This window comes from Corapipo altera, unplaced genomic scaffold (genome assembly GCF_003945725.1).
Source record: "Corapipo altera isolate COAL_440 unplaced genomic scaffold, ASM394572v1 61411, whole genome shotgun sequence".
Lineage (NCBI taxonomy): Eukaryota > Metazoa > Chordata > Aves > Passeriformes > Pipridae > Corapipo > Corapipo altera.
This window is the reverse complement of record NW_020884875.1, coordinates 9,016,689-9,039,980: the sequence shown is the minus strand read 5'-3', so window position 1 is coordinate 9,039,980 and position 23,292 is coordinate 9,016,689. Positions and strand designations below refer to the sequence as shown.

Sequence of the window (23,292 nt, the reverse complement as noted above, 5' to 3'; positions counted from 1 at the left end):
ACAAAACTGTGCTAATGCCTTACTTGCAATCCCTGCACTGAAGACAACAATGTAAGTGCAAGGTGGAGGGATGAACTTGGGTGCAGCTTTCCAAGTTGCCTTCCTGAAACTCCACACCAGTGGATGGAATTAGTATTGCACATTTCTAAAACCAGATCCATAGTCCTTTCACTGCTAGAGAAAATTGAAAAACAAGAATAAACCTGTGGGCTTTTTTAAGCACTCAACGATTGCAGACATGTGAAAGCTTGATTATTATTCAGGTTACTATTAATCAAGAATTTATAAATAATTATAAGGCAGCAAGCAAGATTTACTTTGACACACAGTAGTTCAGCTTTGTTTCACACGAGCATCCTGTCATGCATTTAACAGTACTGGATAACTAACACTGCTAACATTTTGGATGGACTACAAGATTTTCATGAGAAGTATCTGCAGACTAAATACATGCTTTAATCCCTGCCCTCAACTTCTATTTAGAATTATTTCATTTAATTATCACTTTTGCAACCCTAAGATGATTTGCGATTAAAGTATGAGGTACAATCTTAAATAATACTGCAGACAGCTCCATGGAATTCCTCTACAAATTTTTGGCAATGTCCTAGTTCAGACGGTATTAACAGATCATAACAGAATGGGCTATTTTGTTGTTTTGTTTATTTTTTAAAATCATTGTAATTCATAAGATGTGTTTCAAGCAGTTTTGTCTTACTACAACTCATAGTAAAGACCACGTTTAACTTGTTTGAGGAGAAATTATTGAAAAATGAAACAAAACCAGCCATAACTTACCCACTCCTGAAAAAGTACAAGAATAATTTGATATGGTTACCTGCAATTTGTTATTTTACATGTAATGTCAAAAGGTTCTTCCAAATTTACAGTGTCTGGTATTGTCTCCAAAGAAAGCCTTACATCACCATAGCCAGGAGCCTGAAAAGTAAGAAGAATGCATACTCAGATTTTGAATAGTGAAGTTGAAGTTTTTACTACTCAAGTTTTCCTTCACTGCAAGAAGCTTGGAATAAGAGGAATTTGAAGAAAGAAGGTTGACTCTGTGCTTTTGATTAGTATGCAAATCACAGCAGTTCTCCATCCACTTCTGATGATCACCACCTTCACAGGTTTAACAATTCATTAGATAAGGGTGATCATTATTACTATGTTTTCCAGATAGTTTACACCCTTAAAGTCTGAATAGCCATATACAGTTCCTGAGATCTGCTTTATCCTGAGACCTGTTAGGCAGATAACAGATCTACACAGACAATATAAATAAAATTTTCCTGCATAAACCCACCACTACTCCACATCCTAAGAAATAAGAGGCTGCTCATTCTCCCTGCCATTTCAGTCATAGAATCATAGAATAGATTGGGTTGGAAAAGACCTCCAAGATCATCAAGTCCAACCCCTGATCCAACTCCAATTACTATATCATGGCACTAAGGGCCACGTCCAAGCTCTTTTTAAAAACCTCCAGGGATGGTGAATCCACCACCTCTCTGGGTAGGCCGTTCCAATGCCTGATAACCCTCTCTGTAAAGAATTTCTTCCTAAGCTTCTGCCAAAATAATTAATTGCCACCAGTTAGAAAGTCACATGAATATGAATGCTTATCAACTATCCTGTTCTGTCAAGAGTCAAACACATTTCACATGACAAACCTGTGGTAAATATCCTAGTTAAAACCAACCAGGGCGGATTCAAGTTGGTAATCTGCAGATAAAAAGCAGGTTTAGATTTTCAATCCCCACAAATGATAGATGGTAACGAAAAAATAAGGGAAAAATTTGTCCTGCCTGATAAGGCTTAGTTGTTGCACATGTTCCAAGTCTACTGATAAAATCATGCTGTAGTGAAAGTTGTATTTACAGCTTGATTGAAAGATATTCCTGAAGAGGTTCAGAAAGCCAGTGCTTGAAACAGGTTTTAGTCGCATACAGTCCATTACAGATTAGTGACAGATGACATTTTAGAAAGCATATTTAACTGGACATTACAGTAAGCAAAGGGATGTCAAGCCAATGGGGATTTCAGACCAGTTGAGCAGTGTACATTTGGAACCTTTCAAGAAAGAGAAGTAATTACTCAGCCTTGGAAAAACACAAATATATTCAGCTGCATTAGGTCACAGGGAGGAGTCAACTGGAAAATTATACTCAGTTCCCTCAACATAACACTGCTTGCTGTAACACTGAGCTCTTCTTTTAAGAGATACATTAAGGGGAAAAAACCCCATACACAAATGCACAATAAAAGCAGTATTTTATAGAAAACTTAGCAGCAACTGGCCAAATCAAAACAGAGTAGATGAGAAAACCTATTCTGGCACATAGTGTTGAGTTTAGAAATGAGATACCTCCAAGAATTGATGGCTAGAAGTAAAGGCCTTGAAGTAACACCACGAGGAGCAAGGTAGCTTTCATCCAAAATTGAGGTAATTGCTCAAAAGTATGAAATCAACTAGACAATTCCTCACTTGTCCTGCTCAGGAATAATGTTTAACTTTGGTCTGGTTCTAGTCTAGTCCTGCACTGAATGCCTCTGAGCAGGTGGAGTACCCTTGGCATACTGTGGACATGCATCTGTCTGGTTTAACGTCACCCAAAAAGAATGTAGTTGTGAATTCCAAGACCATTCCACAAAAAAACCCCAACCAAATTATGGTATGTGGGGGTAATCCAGGATAGTTGTTTCAAAAATGCATTTCTGATCCGAACCATAACAATGACAGAGGAGCACAGTACAGGCAAAATTCTGGGTGTTGGGGGCAACAGTAAGGCTGGCAAATGGATTAGGATGAAAATGATTAAGGATAAATGAAGCCAAGAGATTAAATAATCTGACAGATTAATTAAAAAATTAAGAGAAGACAAGAGGGAGCTGCACACACTGCAACTCAAAAGGGAAAATGCCCAACTATTTGCTGCTTTTCTAAAAACATATGTTGCTTAAAGTACACAAGATTGCTCGTGTTTCTCTGTTAATCATGAGGTACAAACCAATGACAGATGACCAAAACTAACCATGGAGTGTGTTTCATGTGCAATACTCAAATGTTCAACAAGAAGGGATGCAGTGTGAGACAATACTGATTTAGGGAGGGGAAAAAAAATCTTTCTTTAAGAGAAATGATAGGAAAGCTCAGTTGAAAATGAGACAGTTTATTCTTAAAAAATAAGCAGCAAGTTTCAAAGTAACAGGAGTAACTTAAGTTCACAAAAAAGGGCAGTTTCTAATTTGATGGGGTTATACACACACTTTACACTTCAATTAAAAATAAAGAGAAGTTTCAGTGACTAGCTGTGAATTTCCAGGATCCAAGTTTGCTTGCCTAGTTCTCAGTCAGTATGATTTCCCTACAGAATTGCTCAGTTACTAGAAGATGAGGACTGGGGGAAAGACAGAGGTAGAGACCCAATTATAAGCTTTGTAAACTCAGACTAAGATTCATTTTTCAAAGTTTTTTTAACTATTTTTCCATATCTCTCTTACCATCCTCAGTTGAAAAGATGCAAGTCAAGGCATTAGAGTAGACACACTGTGCAGCTAACTTAAGCAAGCTAGTAAATACAACTTAAAATTCATGACCAATTTTTAAATCAACTAGAATAGAACAGATTCAATCAAAATTGTGGACATGAAAGACAAATAATATTACACATAAAAATTGTTAATCAAAGATAATTTTATTCTAACCAATGTATTTTGCAACACTAGTTACTTGATTTTGGCAACTAAAATGCACAGTCCATTAAGTTATCCACACTTCACTGAAGAAATACAGGAAATAACTCTCTAACACATATAGAAACATGAGGTTCAGAAAGTAAGCAGCTCACATTTTCCAAGTCATTATTAAATTGTTCGTTGAGTTGCCTTAGAAATGAGCGCTATGTTAACACTTGAATTAACCTTACCATTCTCTGAAGCTGGCTAGTTTGCAGCCTTCCTCGTTCACCCAGATTGGTTTTCCATACAATATCTAGTTTACCAATCACTGTTACACCTTTTATTACTCCAGCTTTCTCTGCAAATTCTTGCTTTGGTTTTAGACAGTATAAGTATTGACGTGTATCCATAGGTTGTAAGTAAGTCCTTGCGCCAAAAGTAGACTCACTGAACAGAAAAAAAAACACACTGGGTCTTAATTTAAACAGTTACTTTGAAAAAGACTTTGAAACCAAACCTTTTTTCCCCATCTCTCACCAATCTTAGTGTGTGTGTGTGTTCATACTTTATTATCGGCAAAACACACAGAACAGTTTTCTGTTTTTAACACAACAGAAAACAATACTAGAACTTATGTACCACCAAGGACTGTGGGGAAAAAAAACCCATTCTCATTCATCTGAGCCAGAGAGAAATGAGATGGAAATACACTTTGGCACATTATAATTTATTATCTGGCATCTTAGCATTTAAACAACAATGCTGGTAATTTTTCTTTTGCTGTTTGGTTTCTCTCACAGTAATTCTCAGTGTAATGAAACTAAGATTCCTGTTCAAAAATCATTACAGCAGATGCAAACACTTTATAAGAACAATGCTCCTCTATATTACAGGTGACCCCTTCAACAGGCAAGAAGACAGAATTTTCACTTTAGCCCCCTCTACAGAAGCACTCAAACATCACCTGCTCCAAAAACCCAAGCAAGTGCAAAGCACAAACAGCTGAAATTAACTTCACAAGCTTTTGTATCACAGTAGTCAGTTATTCTGGTATTTGGTGTTCTACTAACGGACACTAAATGAAATTTAATTTATTTCACCATAACAAATTTTTATATTTTAAGATCCTATATGGTTGTTCCACTGAATCACCTTAACTGCTGCCTTGCTAGATCTTGATTAGAACAACTGAAAACAGTTACCACTCTACTGATAGGAAGCAAGGACATATCAGGTCCTGTAAGGCTAAGTATGTACACAGAGATCAAGTCAGAACCAGATGTGGGCTAAATATGATATAGGAGATACTGAAAAAATAGTATGTTTTCATGTCACCATGTCATCCATGTTAGAAATTATTTGAGGATTAGGCTGGAGATTACTAGGTAGAATTATAAAGTTTTAAGAATAGTTTCCATGAAAAGAAAACTGGAACAGATTTTCCAGTTGAATACATAACAGGAATTTGATCTTTTCAATCAAGCAAAGAAGTGCAATCCTTCCATTACAGACAACTAACTCTAATGCTTATATCTCATGAAATCCTAATACAAAGAGTTTCAAAGTTAAGTATCTTGAATACGAACATACCTTTTCCCTACTGTGTCAACTGTGTTCAGTTCTGCAACACTGTACATCATAGATGGCTCTAAAGAAACCTTCTCCATAAACATTGGAGAGGTAGTGATATTCTGAATTTGAGCTTCCAGAAACACTTCATCTGTCTGGAAAAAACCAAAAGTGCAAGTTCATGAAAATGTGATTAGTGTTATTGAACAGAGCAGACAGTCCTATTGTTAAAAAAAACCACATGTGTTTAGTTCATGCCTGCAAATCAAACTAATTAATGCAAGAAAAAAACCTTAATCCCAGTAACAATAGGAGCAAAAGTGTTAGTCAACAGGTATCTTGCCAAACAATGGATGTGGGATAATTTTGCTATGTTCTAGCTATTGCTTATTTTTAATGCATCAGTTCACCACTTCCCAAGACTTCCATCAACTTAATAGCAACTCAAGATTTAATCCAAATTATTTAAAAAAAATTTAAAAATAGAATAAATGGTAAGGAATTGCAGTGCACAACATGCCATGCCAGATGACTAGTGCATCAAGCTGTATAAAAAAATTAAAGTAAGTGTGTGTTTTTTTCTTTAACTGAAAAAAATATTTCATGTACATGCTCTGAGATTTTATTATTATTATGAAACACTGGCATTCTGGCTAAAACACAAAATCCAGCCTCCTCTCTCACTCAGCTCCATCATGCCAAAGGTTACCAATACTGTATGCATCTGACAATTTAACTGGTGCTGTACCTTCAGAACTTCTGAAGCTAATGTCTAAAGATGGTATTGAAGGACCAAGTCTGGTACAGAAACAAAAGCTAAGGCTGTTACACTTCCAAAGATGAAAACACATGGAACTAGAGATGGTTGTGCCTCACGTCTTTTGTGGAATTGCAAACCAATGAAGTCATTTTGCAACTCTAAAAATCTCAGGGCACAGGATCAGTCTACTAGAGGTAAGAGCCCCCAGAGAAGTGAAAAACAAAACCAAATTGCTAATTTAAATTAAAAAAAAGGGGTAGCAACCAAATCTGTATTTACAGAAGAGTTACTGATTCAGGCAGTTGGTCTAAATGATTGTTGTAGGCTACTTCCAACTGAACTAGTGTAGTCTATAGATTCAGATTGAAGCAGTTTATTTTGTTATGATAAATTTTTAAAAAGTACTTTTATAAGGAAAGCAGAAAGAAGCTTACAGTTTCTTTTAATCAGTTTAAATAAATCACTTTATACAAATGGAGTCCTGCTGGTAAATTACAAAATAAAAGTGAGACAAAACAGTCAAAATATGTTTAGTCTCAAAAATATTGTGTTAGAAGGAGAAATACAGAATTGTTGTGTAACTTTCTCTTCTTTACTGTGTTTACAAGGCACAAAAACCAGACAATAGCATATATATGGCAATGAAAACTGTGCAGGCTCCTTGGGTTACAGACACACCTCATGCTTCCAGGACCTGGAAATAACCCCAACCAAAACATGGTTCTCAGTAATCACTACTACTGTCACTAAAATTGATACCATTTATATCCCAAAAATCCATTGCTCAAAGTGTCCATTTACCCAAATTTTAGTTGTTTTCAAAGCAGCAACCATAGGCAGAAATTTAGAAAAGCTAATTTGAAAGGGAAAAGAAAAAACAAGCAGCATAATGAAAAAGCAAGTTAGTTTTGTGTTATTTGTAATCTGGTTTAATATCACACGGTTTAACAACCCCCCTTAAATATTTAAAAATATGCACTACATTTTAATACAAGGCACACCTTAAAGTGAAATCAGACTGCAGAAGTAACATACTAACTCAATCAACTGTTACATGCAGTTAAAAGTTGGAAAGTGCAGTTCCAGCTAGCAAAAGGAACAAAGAATATCCAACTGCTGCTCTCTCCTCAAACCCACTGTCTCCACCAATGAGATGTGAAAAGTTCTGTCACAGCTTACACAAGCAGTGCTGTAGTGAAACCTACATTTCCAAAGGCAAAACAAGAAAAATTTTAGGAGAGAATCACTCCTGTTTTCAAATAATGAATCTAATAAAATTTTGGTAAGGTATTTTATAGGAGGACTCCCACAAGCAAGAATCTGTAATAATCAACTCTGAGTTTCAACAATGGGTATTAAAGAAAGAGCTAACCATATGAGTGATTAGTTGCACATATAAAAACAAGAAAACATCTGTTTATGATAGGCAGAACAAACATTGCTTTTCCATTATGTTTGTAAAAGAATGTCAATAACAAGCACAGAAACAGGTAAGCAATTAAAAAAGCATACATATTTATAAAAAAATAAATAAAAATTACCACAGAACTGAGGTCACTCTAATGGGAAAATAAAAAAAAAAATTAGAGAAATTAGGGTTAAATGTTAAAGAAAAAGGAGGCTAACTTTCAAATAAAATGCATCTCTGCATTTTTTTGCACCATCTAAACAAGATAGCATTAGTAAGACAGAAACATAAACAAAAATGGATGCAAACAAAGATGACAACTACATTTCTAATAACTTATAGCTAGTATGGTTACATGGTTTACTAGCTTTGCTTCAGAACTAATCCAAAGTAGAGCTTACGGCACACAAATCACAGACAAGATATGGTAGAACAAACTGACCAAAAAAAAGGGAGTTTTTGAGCAAGTTTCAAGTTTGTCCTAAATTTAAATCCATGCAATGGGTCGTATACGAAATGGAAAAACAGTCCCTGTATTTTACAGATAATTTGAAGTATCCACATATATAAGGTCTCAAAAAACCCCCAATGTGGCAATGCGTCCTAGCAAAGCTACAATGTAGCAAGTTATAACAAAATTTGGCATACTATCAGGAAAAACTTTTTTAAATATCCATCATTCCAAAAACTCAGTTTTAATTGCAAACTTTCTTATCTTAGGTGTCTGCATATTTGCCTCCCTGTGCATGTTTGCAGGAACAGGACATTTTACAAAGCCTTTTCCAAGGCACATCAAAGTCAGTGAGAGAGTTTCTATAGGCCGGGGCAGGTAATTCAGTCCTGGGATTGCAGCAGGTTAGGGCAACAGGGCATGTGTTCTGTGCACAAATTTCAGTGATTGATTCGATTTGGATGCTACTGCAATATAAGCAACAAGCAAGAAGATAAGGTTCAGCATCATTCCTTGTCTTAGAAAAAATTTAAATTCTGGATTATCATTAGAATATTAATAGAAAATAATTTTAGTGAAAGGTATTATGAACAGACAGCATCATACCTGTAATATTAATGATAACAGTTTAACTGGTTAGACAACCTTTACAGACCTTTAGTTAACTAAATAACTGACACATACCAGTTTCTTTTCTCCCCTGCTCTCAAGGATAATAGTCAGGATCAATGCCTTGGTGTTTTCATAGCAATGTAGTATCACACACGACATCTAATCAAAGACTTATTTCTAGGTTTTTAAAATTTATTTGAATTCTATGGTCACAATATACACTTTACATACTTCCAGAAATTAAATAGGAGTGGTACTACATCCATTTCCTAGGTAAATGAAAATTGCTTAGTTAATATCATCCAAAATATTTTTTTTTTAAATTTCTTTCAATCATATGGGTGAGACGGTAACGGGACTTGCACAAAGTCATGAACATGAAGACCAAAAGGCATTCAAACAGCCTTTTAAAACCTCTACAGAGAAAAAAAACCCAGAACCCAAACCCACACACACCAGCTCAAACACAAAAGCTTCCCACAGATCTCTACCATGAGGAATTGGTAGCTAATTGAGAACTGGAGTTCAAGACCAGTCAGTATACCAATTTTGTAAAAACAAAGAATACTTCTGATCTATGTCAAAAGTTTGCCCAGAATTTACCTTAAAAAGGTTTTGATTTCCATTAGTGTTTCATCACAAAACAAAACTTACACAGGAAGTATAGAGATAGCAACATTTAAGGTATCTGTCCCTCTCTCCCCTAACACACACTTGATATCTGAAACAATAATATAATGCAGACACTAAATATGGGTTTATTTTGCTCCAAGAGGAATTACCTAATTTTTTAGGATTATTTTTGTTTCTTTTGTTGTTAAACCACAGCAGAAGACATTCCCACTTACGGATAACAGCAGTTCTATAAATCATGCTTTACATAAGCATGTGCTTATGTTCCAACCCTACTCAGGTATCTCACACCTGATCAACATATGGTTTGAAGCCTGTGGCCTACATACATCTACCAAATTCTTACCATAAATAACCAAATATGTCCAAATAAATATGCAAGGTATATATAAGGTCATTTAGTTTCAAAGTGCTCTGTGTAACTGTCACAAACCTAAAAATTAAATTACTGAACGGAAGGGTCATAATTACATTTAAGTTAAATTTAAGTAATTTAAATTTAAAAAAATTTAAATTGTCCCCACTCTGATAAATTGTCATTTGTTTTGTGAACAATTTATCTCCCTTACAGTAAGTACTCTACCAGCCTAAATATACAAATGATAACTGAAAGTATCTGAGTTCATGGGCAACTGGAAAATATGCAAAATTGTCAGTCAACTACATTAAGGTCTTAACATGTCTATCTTAGTTACCATCTCCTTCAACCCTGAATCAAGAGGCTATTTTAAAACTAAACAATATATGTCTATCATCCTTTTTTTCCTTTTAAAACTGATCACCTTTCTCAGAAAGGTGTACATACAAAAGCACTTTGAATTTAATCTAACCACCTAATATGAAGTAATAAACCCAGAACACCAAAACAAACCCAAATACACACAGATCTCACCTCAGCATTGTAGAATTTGGTTTTCACATCTAGTGGTTTAAGAACCTGAATGAAATGGAAAAAAAGATGGACAATTGGTTTCTCAGACAACTTCAGCATACACTGTTTCAAAGTGCTAGGGTCTTTTACTGAAGTGTTATTTTTCTTTCTGATCTTACACATAACAGGTGCATAATGGAATATGTGATACAACTGACTCAGCTAAAGCCCCACAACTAAAGAGTATGTACTTGCTGCTTCTTACTTGTGCATACTTGACTGCTTTCCTACTAAGCAGTTTTCTCATACTGAAAACAAGTAATTCTCAACCTAAGCACTGGCCTCTTATAAAAACAGACAAATCCAGTGTTCTAAGTAGATCTATGTCTTTAAAACATCATCACATTCATCCTGGATCCTGAAGTGGCCTGCACTTGCTTTCAAGAGTAAGCAAGAATTATCTAATAATTACAAGTACTTCAGAGTTCTGCAGAAAAAGTTGCTGAGGGCTTCTCTAAAATAAAATAGAGAACTATTCATGTGACTAGCTTTAACAAAAAACCACACTAGTCTTCACTTCCTTCTTGAAAATGCAGCTGTTTCGAGAAATAAAAAATCCAATACATCATTTTAGTCTTATGAGATTCGATCAGCAAAACAAAGCAACTCCATGACATAAAAGAGATTCTCAAGTGTTGGTTCTTAAGTACTTGAATTTTTGCATAAAGCCACTACAGTTAACACATTCAAATATGAAGTGTATATACAGTGATGTAACTAAAAGAAAAAATCTTCTATTACACTTGTAAGGAAACAAATTTAAATTCTATTCCTGAAGACATTTATTTGCCTTTACATAGGAAAACTTTTTTTGTTTGCAAATAAATGCACTGCATCCTAAGAGACCCCCCTAAGGTTCCAAGTTGTAAACAAATCTTTTAGCACTGAAGAACTCAAGATTAAAAGTTGTCTTCAGAGAGACTTCTGCACTATAACAGGCATAAAGTTCAAATCTTTCCAGTATTCATAACTCTCTCTCTCTCTAGTCAGAAAAAACGGTTAAAATTTTAATTTAGGTCTTTGCTGGTTGAGCAGGGCTTTCTTCAGCCAAATATTTTGCTTCAGTAAGCTTCTTAGTAATTTTTCTACATGCTGATTTTTTTCTCTTTTCTGATAGACAAAGTCTTTCCATTCATTGCAGTAAATTTCAAGTGGTCTTCCAGTAAAATACGAATAATTATTGTGAGGTTCACAAATCACCCACCAAAGCTAAACAACAACCAAATGACAGAAAGAATCATTCCTTCTCCATTTAGGCATAATGCTGTTATTACTCAGAGAAAGCTCTGGAACATAAAGGCACTGTCAATCCGAATTAAACTAAGTATGATGTTTTAAAAAAGAAGCTGATTATAACCAGTTAATTTTAAAAGATGATAAAAAATATAAATGTAAAAAAGCTGAGAATCTGTCAAAGAGAATTTTTTTTGGTTTGTTATAAAATAGCTGGTGGCATCTCGATCACAAGCAGTCATCAATTCCCATTGTAAAGAAATGGTTTAGTGTTCTATAACACTTCTTTTTGTTTGTTCTCAGATATTCTAGGTGGTGTCTTGATGTCAAATCTACAAATAATGGCAAAAATGTCTCAGTGAAGAGTTTTTCTCATAATGAATCAGAGGGTATTTACAGAATGGTGTAAAAATGTATATATATATATGTATATATATATATAACTTTTAAGAAGCTCTTATGCTTCCTTCTTTGTAGGAAGGGCTTCAAATTTGACAGATAGCTAGCCTTAGCTATTTTGACAATTAAGTTGTCTGTGCTGGGTTCAGTTAAAAACCACAGCAATTACAACACGCATGTAGACCCCAGAAAAATGTGCACAAATAAGCTTACATATAAAATCTAAAGGAGACAAATCAACATCTTAGACAAAGCTCTGGCAAGAACAAAGGTAAGGAACAGAGAGAATATGAGATGTGAAAACCTGCAGGTGCATGTGTAAGTGATCAGAGAAAGCCTAGAGGGGACAGAGGTAGCCAACACTAAACCGAGGGACAGAGAATGGAGAAATGGAAACAGTGTCACAAGGAGAGCACGACAAAGCAAAGATGAAAATTAACTTCACTAAAGATGAAGAAACTCTGAAGAGATTCTGCATTCAGAGGGAGTGTAACACAAAAACTGATATGGAATGATTTTCCCTAGGATTGCCAAGAAACACATCTTCGATTAATCAGTTTGTGCTATTTCAAGGTAATACTAACAGTCCTTGGATGTTCTTTGTCATCATCATGGCTGGGCTTCACGAACGAAGATTTGGGAAGGGCTCTACCCACATTTGTTACAAGCACACTGGTGGCTAAAAAGGCCAATACGAGATAGACATATCCAACTGCAAAAGGTGATATCCACATGTTCTTTGTAATGAATGGCAATTTAACCTTTTAAAGACTGAAATACTTTTTCCTGAAGTATCTAGACAGAATACTAAAAAACTACAAAATGAAATCACCTCATAGAATCACAAAATATCCTGAGTGGGAAGGAACCCACAAGGATCTTCAAGTCCAATTTCCAGCCTTGTACAGGACCATCCCCAAGAGTCACACCATGTGACCGAGAGTATTGTCCATACACTTCCTGAACTCTATCAGCTTGGTGTTGTGACCACTTTCCTGGGCAGCTTGTTCCAGTGCTCAATCATCCTCTGGGTGAAGACCCTTTTCCTAACATCCAATCTAAACCACCCCTGACACAACTCCAGGACTAAACTATATAATGCTCCTGTACTGCCAGATACTCTGTGACAGTATCTTCCATTCCATGAGGAAGAGCCCACAATTATCCAAATCTTAACATATTTCTCTAAAAAATCCCCAAACGGCCATTAAATATACAGCTAAAATAGACTCTTTCTTGCCAGAACCAGTCCACAGATAACAGTATTTTCCTGCTTTCCTCAGTTACTCCAATCTCAAGTCTCGAAATTTGTGTGATGGAACAAAAGGTTTCAACTCCGCCAATTACTTCTGTGGGTATTAGTTAGATACAGTACATCAGACATCTTTGCTTAGATTCCTTTAAAAAACAAATCACTAAGTTCCAGCTTTAAAAAGGTTACACACACTAAAACAAAAATCAGAATTTTACACTGTAAACTCAATGGTTAGATGTATCAAAGTCAGAATGAACAACGTTCAATAAAATCCTGTTTAAAAACAGTTATAAAGCTGGCTGCTATAAAAAGGGATTTTTTAAGAGTAATTTTTTTCTCTATAAATTAAAAAAATTGTAAGATGTAATATTTATTATTTCTGAAATGTTTACATGTATGACAATTAGAAACCACCACTTCATGTGAAGTTTGAAGTGATGGCTTTTAATAGTTCACTTTTAAAAGTTAACAGATTTTTGGTACGTAAAAGTTCTTTTGAAGTGTTAAATGTTTCAAAATGAGTTTTCAAGACTCACACATTGATTAAAAGTAGAGTGGAATACTTCATGCAATACCTGAAATTTGAAGAACTTTCTGAAATACATCTTCTCTCCAGTCTGCGTAGTGTAACTTACTGCACAAACTAAGCTGAAAAGAAATAATTTTTTAAAAAACAATTTTGAGTTACTTTAAATCTATGCTATATTAGAAGCAGAATGTTTGTGCTGCAGTTTCATTTAAGCTCATTCAACAACAGAAAAATTTAAAACCTTACATGTGTGTTCCTATTTCCTTTACTTCATGGTGGATCACATCATCAATGCAACAGTCAGGTTTTAGTTCTGCCACTGCAGCACTAGAAGCTGAAAGGTTCAAACGCTGAGAACTCGTCTGAAGATCAGCCTGGAGACAGAAAAACAAAGCATTGGTTAGAACTGCAGCTCCTTAAAACCATCTAAAGAAAAGTAATTTACATTATAAAGTACTAGGTGTCACTGAGCATTTTGTACCCTACACACTTTCATACATATTATATGTTAAGATGATGAAACTTACCAAAGCTAAAGAAAAGTTCGAAAACTTGTAAGTGGTCTAGTCCTTTAATATGTAACTTATAAAATCTCTATTTGCTTTTTACATTGAGTTCCACAATGACTTCTGGAATTTCTACTCTCAGTGTTTTATTTGTTCAACAGAAAATGCAAACCAAAAATGTAGCACTAGAAAACAACTCATACAAAATACAAACCAGCGTGCAGTTTACACAGACTTGTTTTGACAACCTCATTGAGTATGCAAGTAAATGAATACAACTCCATATTTTTAGCTGTGAAAGTTTTGCTAGACTCATTCTTCAGAGAAGCTTTGCATAGAAGGGTGTGTGTTCAGAGAAGTGCAAGGAAGCTGGTGAAGGGTCTGGAGCACGTGTCTGATGAGGGGCGGCTGAGGGAGCTGGGGGCATTTAGCCCGGAGAAAAGGAGGCTCAGGGGAGGGACCATGCTGCTATCTAGAAATGCTTGAAAGGAGATTGCAGCAAGAGGGGGGTTGGTCTCTTCTCGTAAGTTACAAGCAATAGGACAAGAGCAAATGGCCTCAAGTTTACCCAGGGAAAGTTGAGATTGGATAGCAGCAACAATTTCTTCACCAAAAGGGTTGTCAAGCATTGGAACAGGCTGTCCAGGGAAGTGGTTGAGTCACTAACCCTGTGGGGACAGTGTAGATGTGACACTTAGGGACATGGTTTACTGGTGGCCTTGGCAGTGCTGGGTTAACAGTCAGACTTGCTGATCTTAGAGGTCTTTTCCAAACTTAACAACTCTGTGATTCTGTAATATATCCACTTTTTGACACAATCATAATTCTTCATTTTAATCTTGAAAGATTTCTATAATAATTTCTATTTTTATGTCTTACTGTTTCCAGTATGGATTGGAAAAAGTGACATGTATTTCCTAAAGCCTATAAATTAGCATTATATATATACAATATATTGTCAGAAAACATACTCATCATTTTTTTTATAAATCAAGTAAGTGGATTTATCATCACATACCTTCACCAGTATGTCCTTGACAACCTGATTACTATCATTGTGCACACTAATATAACTGGAAAACGTCTCACCCAGAAATATGTTTCTGCAGTTCAGGAAAAGAAAATATTTTTAGTAACAGTTACTAAAAAATCAGAACATGTCACTGAAACATCTTTTAGTTCTAATTTAAAAAATATATACACACACGTGTTTGCCGGATTAAATCCTAGAAGAATATTGGCATCTTCACACCCATACTTCTGAAGCCATCCTTTTAAGACAAACAGCTTCAAAAGAGAGCAAACAAATCAGATTTTTTTTTTCCAGCTCAATATCTGAGATGAATAAGAAGATGGCTTCCAGTACCCAAAGCATCATGGTAGTAAACTCTGTTAATGTAAGATGGGGATTATAGCAGAGCATTACACTAGTCATTCACTCACAGCTGTAAATCTCTTCCAACTTTCAACGCTTATTAAATTCAGTCATGCTACAGAAAAGCATGGGTAGCACACACACACACACACACACACATATATAGAGAGATTTAGATTTATAAATCAAACCACAGGTTATTTTTAAAATGACTGAAAATCTCATTGCATGACAATGGTGTTCAAATAGAAAGAGAAGTAATAAACACATTATTATTAAATGAATCCTAAACCTTGCATGTTACAGTTACAATAATTCATTCTTACCCAAAATTTTGAGGTAGAGTCAGCATTTCTCCTAACATCAAAGTTTCTGCACCCTTTACAGTAGAAGGATCATCTTTCATGAGTTGATTAAAGAGATTACCTGTAGAAATATCAAGTTACTATTAATTACATATTTGCTAAGTCTAAAGGTTTGTCTACATTTAAGTTAGACACTTAATCACTAACTTAGATGTAGTTTATTTTTAGATACATTTATTTTACAATTAACTTATATAGGGAGGAAATAGATATCCATAGGCCTGCCTTTAAATTATAATTTAACTCCCATGCACTTGTATCCAATAATTTATTCAGTATACATACTGAAGGGTACAATCCCAAAGGCATAGCTCAAATTAACATTGAATTTCAAGGGAAATTCTACCCAAGTAAAGCACAGTACATAACAGAACTAATTAACCTCACTTATTTTCTTCCCCTGCTTGGTTTGTATTTCCACACAATCCTCTTTCTTGAATCTTCCCTTTGACTCTTATACTTGACTTCTAGACTTCAACTATTTCTGTGGGACAACCCAGGGATTTCCAATTTATGATGGCACACTAAGCATAACACAATTCAAAATCAGTCTTGCAAAATTGTTTTCCATAGAACATTCTCATGTTGGTTCTAATTACCAGGGCCTTTTCTCCAGATAAAAAAAGACAGTAATGACAAGTTTTCTCCACTTACACATTTCTCTCACAGAACTGCCTTCAATTTTGTGTTAATTGCTCAGACTTTGAGATCATGCATTTGAGTATCATCACTAAGCTTTCAAAGCTGTAGGTCAAGAGCTGTAGAGCGCACCTTGGTACCTTCCTTCAATTATAACCAAATCTAAAATATACTGCTGTTTCAGAGTCCCCCCTCTAGGGGAGGTCATAAGAATCCTCTAATATCTTAGATGGTCACATTGCTTAAACCTGGTAAGACATACATAACAATCAGTCAGTAGAAAAGATTTACCTGGCAAATCTCTTTCTTCACAAGTCACCGGAATATTAGTGAATAAAGTAGGTTTGGTTAGCCTCATCACTGCAAAAATCAGAAAATAAACCACAGGTCAATTAAACAAATATTTTTAATTTTTTTTTAAAGTATAATTTTGTCTTGCTCTCCTCCCACCAAAAAGCCCCAACAAACCACAACCACCGAATAATCTTAGCCTGAAAGAGGGTAACACCTTCTTGGATCACCTGGCCTTTCACAATATAAAAAAATTCCCTGCTCTTCTGAGATCCAATACTGGTAATGGCATTGCTCCCTCCTCCTTTGTTCCCTTGGTGCACTGACATCTACTGCTTTCAATTTTATGTGCTAAATGTCTTATACGTGTTACAGCGTTAAGGGCTTTGTGGTCTTCAGAAGTGCACCAGTTTAATTTTTTTGTGGACTTCTTCAGTTAAACACCTGTCCTGTAATCCTCGTTGCTCTAGAATGTGACAAGATGGCTAAGACAGACCCTTTCAGTCAAACACCAGTCTATAAGGAATTGCATTTACACCCTAATCTATAACACATACACAAGGAAGAGTTACAAGTCTAAAGGTCTACATTATTTATATATCTGCTTTTTCTTTAAGCCACAACCTTTAAACTCAAGCCAGCAAAACCAGCACAAAAACCTGAGGAACAACATAACCATTTTATTGATACTGACAAAATCAAAATCATTGAGATTTTGCTACTTAAAAAACTATACTTCAAGAAAGTGGTATTTTCAAAGTCTATTTTAACTCGTACTCAAAATTACATTATTTTTACTTATATAACAGATTTAAGATGCTACTTTTTAAATGAATTCTTCCCCATTTACATTAACCATGGCCCTAATCTAGTATATAGCTTATTATGAAATCATTCACATGAAACAAAATCGAGCATTTGTAACCTTAGGTGTTGATCTGAATATGTAAAAATCATCGGGTTTTTTTTCTTTGAAACTTAATAAACATAAAACCAACTAAAACTAAAAAATAAACCAAAAGGATTTCTCTTGACTGCAACAAGTTAATCAACATCCTTGCACCGATGCGTGTGTTGCGGCTTTACTTTTATTGCACTTTTCTACAAGTTATATATCCAGATAGCATTCACTGTTTCCAGTGGTGTAAAGTATTCAATTACTTCGATATACATTTGAATACAATGGGCTGTGTTGGTTCACAAGAACTTACACTACCATACAGCAGACCTATGCAAGTTAGCATCGACACAAACAATTCTCACTTTTCACATAAAAAAAGGTAACATTTTCTCCTTGTTATGGTGAAAAGTGGAAAAATGTGACTTCTGAAGGTTTAAAACCATGAGGCATATTAAAAAGATATATAAAACAGAGTAAATGGAGAACCACATTCAACATTGAAAAAGAAAAACATAAAACACTGAATTGTACGTGCATATGAACTAAGCATTTCTTGAACAGAACAAAATGAAAGCCTGGATTTCAGCTGGTACACTGGTGCTACTCAAGACTATAATAATTCTGTAGGGCAGCCTCAGGTGGTGTTCGCTCTCTACATGACAGTTACCCAGCTGAAGTGCTCATAGCTAGAAGAGCATCTATCATTATTCACATATAAGCCAACCCAAAGCAGCAGAAAGCTGACAGCCACAGTGACAGTGATCCCTCCTTCTGTTTAGTAAGATGCTTATTTAGCTCTTTTGTCAGTATATCAAATAAATATAGTGGGACTATATTATTGGCATTATTTAATTTTATTCAAATTTACACTAAGCCTGTATAAACTAGTAGTTGCTGACTATTTCTAAAGAAAGTTTAGTCATGTTTCAGGCAATAAATAAATACATCACAGAATGAAGTCAAAACAGAGAAAAACTACTACAGGTATATTATTTTATTTAATAAGACTACCAAATTAATATTAGAAAATACAGTATTTTTGCAGGACAAGGTTTCAGCACTTTTCTTCTAAGATCCCAGACACAAAATACAACATCAAATAAAATTCAAATCACATTCTCCTTCATTATATCTTCAAAAATGCTGATGCACAAAGAAACTTTGTTACTATTAATGTTAAACTCAGAAATATAATTTCAGTGAAATAATTTGACTGTAGAAGCTACAAAACTAATAACGACCCGCAGTTACACTAGAGAGCATTTTGCACTAATTTTGCTAAGTGGTCATATTAAATAGCACAAACACCCCAAATGTTAATATAAGACCCCCTTAAAATTCAGTCAGAGTTCAAAAATACATGCCAATCACCCAAACTGAGCAATAGCCTTAATTTTAATATTTAAAAAAATGTAATGCCTATAATAAAATATAATTATTCAACATAAGGATGTCATAAAAAATGTAAGTAAAAGTCCAAGGGGAGTTTACTTATTTTTACACAGAGGGATCTGTTAAACTTATGCGCACTTTTATTTGATTAGCATTAATGGTAATCTAACAATCTAAAAATACATTTGTTTTCCTCCTTTTCCAGATGCCATAGATCTTGATCTCCAGCTGGAGCAAAACTATTTAGAGTTAGCAGAAGTGCCTAAGAGAAATGCATACCTTGCAGTCATATCAATCCCAGTTTAACTTCTCTACTGACCCTCTAAACATTCGATTGAGCAAGGACAGAGTGACCTTCAAAAACTTTATTCTTTCAGGTCACAAAAAGTCATGATGAACTCAACCTTTCATGACTGTTTAAACCCTCAGAGACCTTTACCTTCCATAATGACAACAAACAGAGGTTTATGTATAGAAGTCTCATTTCTTAATTTCCTCACTTGTAGCTGGAAGTGCTTTCTAGTGCTCACTACTGCTTTCTTGTTCCCCAATATAATTAGAGACAAAACAACAGAAACATCATGAAAAAATAATCTTACTGTAAACCAGCAGTTATTAAATTGTTCATATTTTTCAGCACACAATTTCTACTGAAGCTATCATTAGTATTTCAGTGAAAATACAGCTAACATTACTAATACAGCGCATTCATGCCACATAAAATAAGTTTGTACTTCATGCAAGGGATATGCCTTCATTAAAAAAGACTCTCGCACACCTTACTTTCAGGAAATAATCAGATCTTGAAAGTCTTAATGTCAAAAGTAATTAGAGATAAAATAGCAATTATTACAACTCATTTAAAAACACTTTTCCTTCTCCTAATTTCAAAGAAGCAGAAAGGATGTACTTTGTTCAACTGAAAGCATAGATTTTATTATCTGACACAGCTTGCCAAAACAGCCTGGAAATTCTACTTTAATCTTTTCTTTTAGACCACCAAGGTAGCGAAAAGCTACAAAATGCAGTACTAAGGCAAACAGAAACTTACTAATCTTAACTGAACCATAAGTTTTCAGGCAAAACAAAGTTAAAGAAATATATCATTAGTTGGAAAACTGTAGCAAAGTAATATAAGTAGGTTTTTGCTTATTAATTCATCAGTTGTTCTAAAGTCTCTATATTCTAAACCACTTAAAAACTCCAGTAGTCCAGACAGTAATTTTATTATTAAACTGTAGCTCAAATTATAAACTAAATATAATTCCATATTTATATACAAGTAAATTCATTTTATCTGTAAGGCTTAGCTTTTCCCGAAGAATATTTCTAACATATTCACAGTATAATATATCACAGAAAATCCATATCTGTCCCACAGATCTTCGGATAGTAGCATTGCAAGAGGGCAATTCATTCTCCTTGATGAGTCTATTCAATTTTATCCAGATGTCCTCCAAATTCTCATTATTACAAATAGATTGTTCAATCGTCCACTTTGCTCTATAAAATGCATGCAGTTTTAGTCTTTCCAAATTATTTTGCAGTTCTTGAGATAAAGGAAGAATCTTTTCTTTGAGTTTAGCATTAGGGAGAGAGATACTCCAAGACCTTTTCAACTTTTGTTTTCCTTGAGGTGGTGGTTGTCCTTGATAGTCCACGTTAACTGGTCTGTGAACAGCTTGTGCTTGGATTAAAGTTGAACCATGTTTCATGCTAGACTGAAAGTCAAGCAGATTCTTTGTGCAGTCGTAATCAGGAGATCCTATAACATATTCTGAAGGTGCAGAAAGATGTTTTAATTCTTCTGCTTCCTCACGAGAAATAACAGGTGCCCGCTTCTTTGGTTTGAGGGGAAGTCTGTATAAATCATTTGGAAACCAGGGAGCAAATCTTGGTAACTGACGAATGGGAAACTCCTTCACTGCTGCTTCTGCAAATTTCTGCAGTTTTATTACATCTCTCTGATGTGGTCGATAATGCACGACCACTTCCATGCTTGTACCATAGGAATCCAGTGATTCTTAGGAAAACAGTCTTAGGAAAACAGAGTCTTGATTAGGATTCTCAAATCTAGACTGAAACATCTTATTTACTAGAATTTCCTTGCCCTTTCCTTTTCCTTGACGCAAAGATCAGTGGAAAACGGGACCTAAAGTAGAAGTATTATAAAACAATAAGATACTACTATATTAAGACAAACATCGCTAGGACATTTTTCAAAAAAGAACCAGGTAGTAAAAATAAATGAGATATGTATTAGAACATTCTACTTTATCTAGGCTGAACATTAGTGGCTGTATTCCACCACTACCAGTGTAACTTCAGTACACGGAACATTATCCACATGCACACTGTTTATTCAACACAGTCCCTCTGCAAGAGAATTCTTTTTTTGTCACCATCTCACACTTGCCATCTGTCACTATTCTTGCTATGTTATTGTGATGTATCTTAAAAGACACACAATTACTACTGCCTATCTTCTCAAACTTAGCCAACAATTATTTTTTTTAATGTTTTTCTCCTACACATCAATATTTTAAGCCAGGGCCTATAAAGCAACATGTGTTACAAAAACTCTTCCTGAAATAGTACTGACTGATACAGCAGGTTTTAAAGTTAAAAGTTAAAAGGGAAGTGCTCTAGGCAAATAGAAGTTGCCTGTTTCCATTTCATATCAGAACTACAACATTCAGTTTTAGTCTCAGAGCTGCCAAGCAATACATGCAACCTTCATTCAAGGAACTGATAATTCCTTAATCTATTAGACTTTTAGAATAATTAAAAGACTAATTAAGTACTCAAAGGCTTTATACTTTCATACAAAGAATACATTAAATGCAGGAGCATGGTGGAGGGAAAACCACAAACACTGTTATGAAACATAAGTATAACACGCACTCTATTGCTCTCCTGTTTGCCCACCCTCTTAAGAAGTTAGCAATCATTTCAGGTTCCCTGATCAGTAACATAAAATGATACTAAAATAATAAAATCCAGGATTGCCTAATCATTGCACTGTCAAGATTCTCTTTAGTATAGTCACAATGCAAAGAAGCCCTCACATCTTTCTCACTTCTTTTGCAAAATCTACAGCCTGGACACTGCACCAAATTCAATACAAGCCCAAGGACTGCACTGGTTTCTTATGAAAGTAAAATGACCCATCATAAAACTTTTTTCTTTGAATTAGTTACTATCAAAATGCATTTGTATTGTCAGCTCATGACGTTTCATGTTCTGTGTGTATATACATATACATATTCGAAAAGGGCTTGTTGAGCTTTGAATTATGGTTAACAGATTTTACTGCGACATGCAGATACCATTACAAACTCCATCCAGGAGTGTTTTAAAACTAGAAGATGGGCTCTGAAATGAACTCCACACCTGCACTACTTGATCCATCTGGGCATCCTCACTGGTCTAGAATGCTTGCAGAATTGAGATTTTAACCAACTGTTTATTGCACCAACATAACTAGCAGCATTTATTACTCAGAAATTATCAAAAACTTCAGAGGGCTCTCTTGCATTAATTTTGTAAGGCATGCAGGAGACATACAGAATTTTATTTTCACTATTCGTGATCCCCGAATCAAGAAAGTAGGCCTGGTAGCTATGCATTGAGCACAAGGTGAAAAGGGTAAAATCCACCCAAAATGGAATCAGAGAACCAACTGGGCTGGAAAAGACTTCTGATATCATGGAGTCCAACCTATGACTGAACACCACCATGTCAACCAGAGCACGGTACCAAGTGCCACGTCCAGGCCCTTCCTCAAACATCTCCAGGTCGGTGACTCCACCACCTCCCAGGCAGCCCATTACAGTATCTAATCCCCCTTTCTGTGAAGAAATCCCTCCTAACGCCCAGTCTAAAACCTCTTAAGACTACGTCCACTCGTCCTGAAAAACAAACAAAAGAGGCAGCAGGGGAACCGGAAAGCAAACTTTAACTAAACGTTTTCTCACAACCGAAGCCTTGTGCAAAGCACGGACACGCCGAGCAGCCCCGCACCCCCACCACGCCAGGTGCACACCCGTGTGCGGGGTATTTCAGAGTAGCCCCCGCCGCCCCCTTGTGCCCTGGGGCACCACCCACCGCAGGCCCCAGCGCCGGGCCCTGCCCTGATCCACCTCCTCCTGAGACGGAGGGGAGAAACACCCTCGGCTGCGGATCGGACACGCTGTTTCACCACCGGACCAGGGCCGGGCGGGCGCCGGCGGGGTCGCGCTGTCGGTACCTTTCAGAGCCAGCAAGTGCTCCTGCTTGGACTGATTGACGTCCATGGCTTCCACCCGCACTATGGCGGGGAGAGCTGGGCGGAGCCGCGCTGGCTGCGGCGACCGCCACTAC

The 23,292-nt window shown here is 35.7% G+C and overlaps 2 protein-coding genes across 5 annotated transcripts in view; both read right to left on the bottom strand.

The window, feature by feature from the left end:
* Positions 1–23,286, bottom strand: part of TRAPPC13 (trafficking protein particle complex 13) — a 26,161-nt gene extending 2,875 nt beyond the window's left edge. Inside the window, exons 1-12 of one of the 4 annotated variants that reach the window (XM_027635003.1) lie at positions 23,180–23,286; positions 16,638–16,706; positions 15,669–15,768; positions 14,986–15,070; positions 13,708–13,835; positions 13,508–13,580; positions 10,007–10,051; positions 7,552–7,569; positions 5,272–5,405; positions 3,930–4,128; positions 839–939; positions 24–174 (exon numbers count right to left, since the gene is read on the bottom strand). In XM_027635003.1, coding sequence (XP_027490804.1) covers positions 24–174; positions 839–939; positions 3,930–4,128; positions 5,272–5,405; positions 7,552–7,569; positions 10,007–10,051; positions 13,508–13,580; positions 13,708–13,835; positions 14,986–15,070; positions 15,669–15,768; positions 16,638–16,706; positions 23,180–23,225 — 1,149 coding nt within the window. In that variant the 5' untranslated portion in view covers positions 23,226–23,286. The remainder of the gene's footprint in view (positions 1–23; positions 175–838; positions 940–3,929; positions 4,129–5,271; positions 5,406–7,551; positions 7,570–10,006; positions 10,052–13,507; positions 13,581–13,707; positions 13,836–14,985; positions 15,071–15,668; positions 15,769–16,637; positions 16,707–23,179) is intronic. The other 3 variants (XM_027635005.1, XM_027635006.1, XM_027635007.1) reach the window with 3 other exon arrangements.
* Positions 19,841–23,292, bottom strand: LOC113943355 (shieldin complex subunit 3-like). The gene is made up of 2 exons (XM_027635013.1): positions 23,180–23,292; positions 19,841–21,082 (listed from the first exon to the last, which is right to left on the bottom strand). Exon 2 carries the CDS (start codon positions 20,925–20,927, stop codon positions 20,178–20,180), a length of 750 nt encoding a protein of 249 aa, XP_027490814.1. The 5' UTR covers positions 20,928–21,082; positions 23,180–23,292; the 3' UTR covers positions 19,841–20,177.

Bases quoted from the DNA above. Each gene is read 5' to 3' on its own strand.
- LOC113943355 (XM_027635013.1), bottom strand. From the start codon at position 20,927: ATGGAAGTGGTCGTGCATTATCGACCACATCAGAGAGATGTAATAAAA.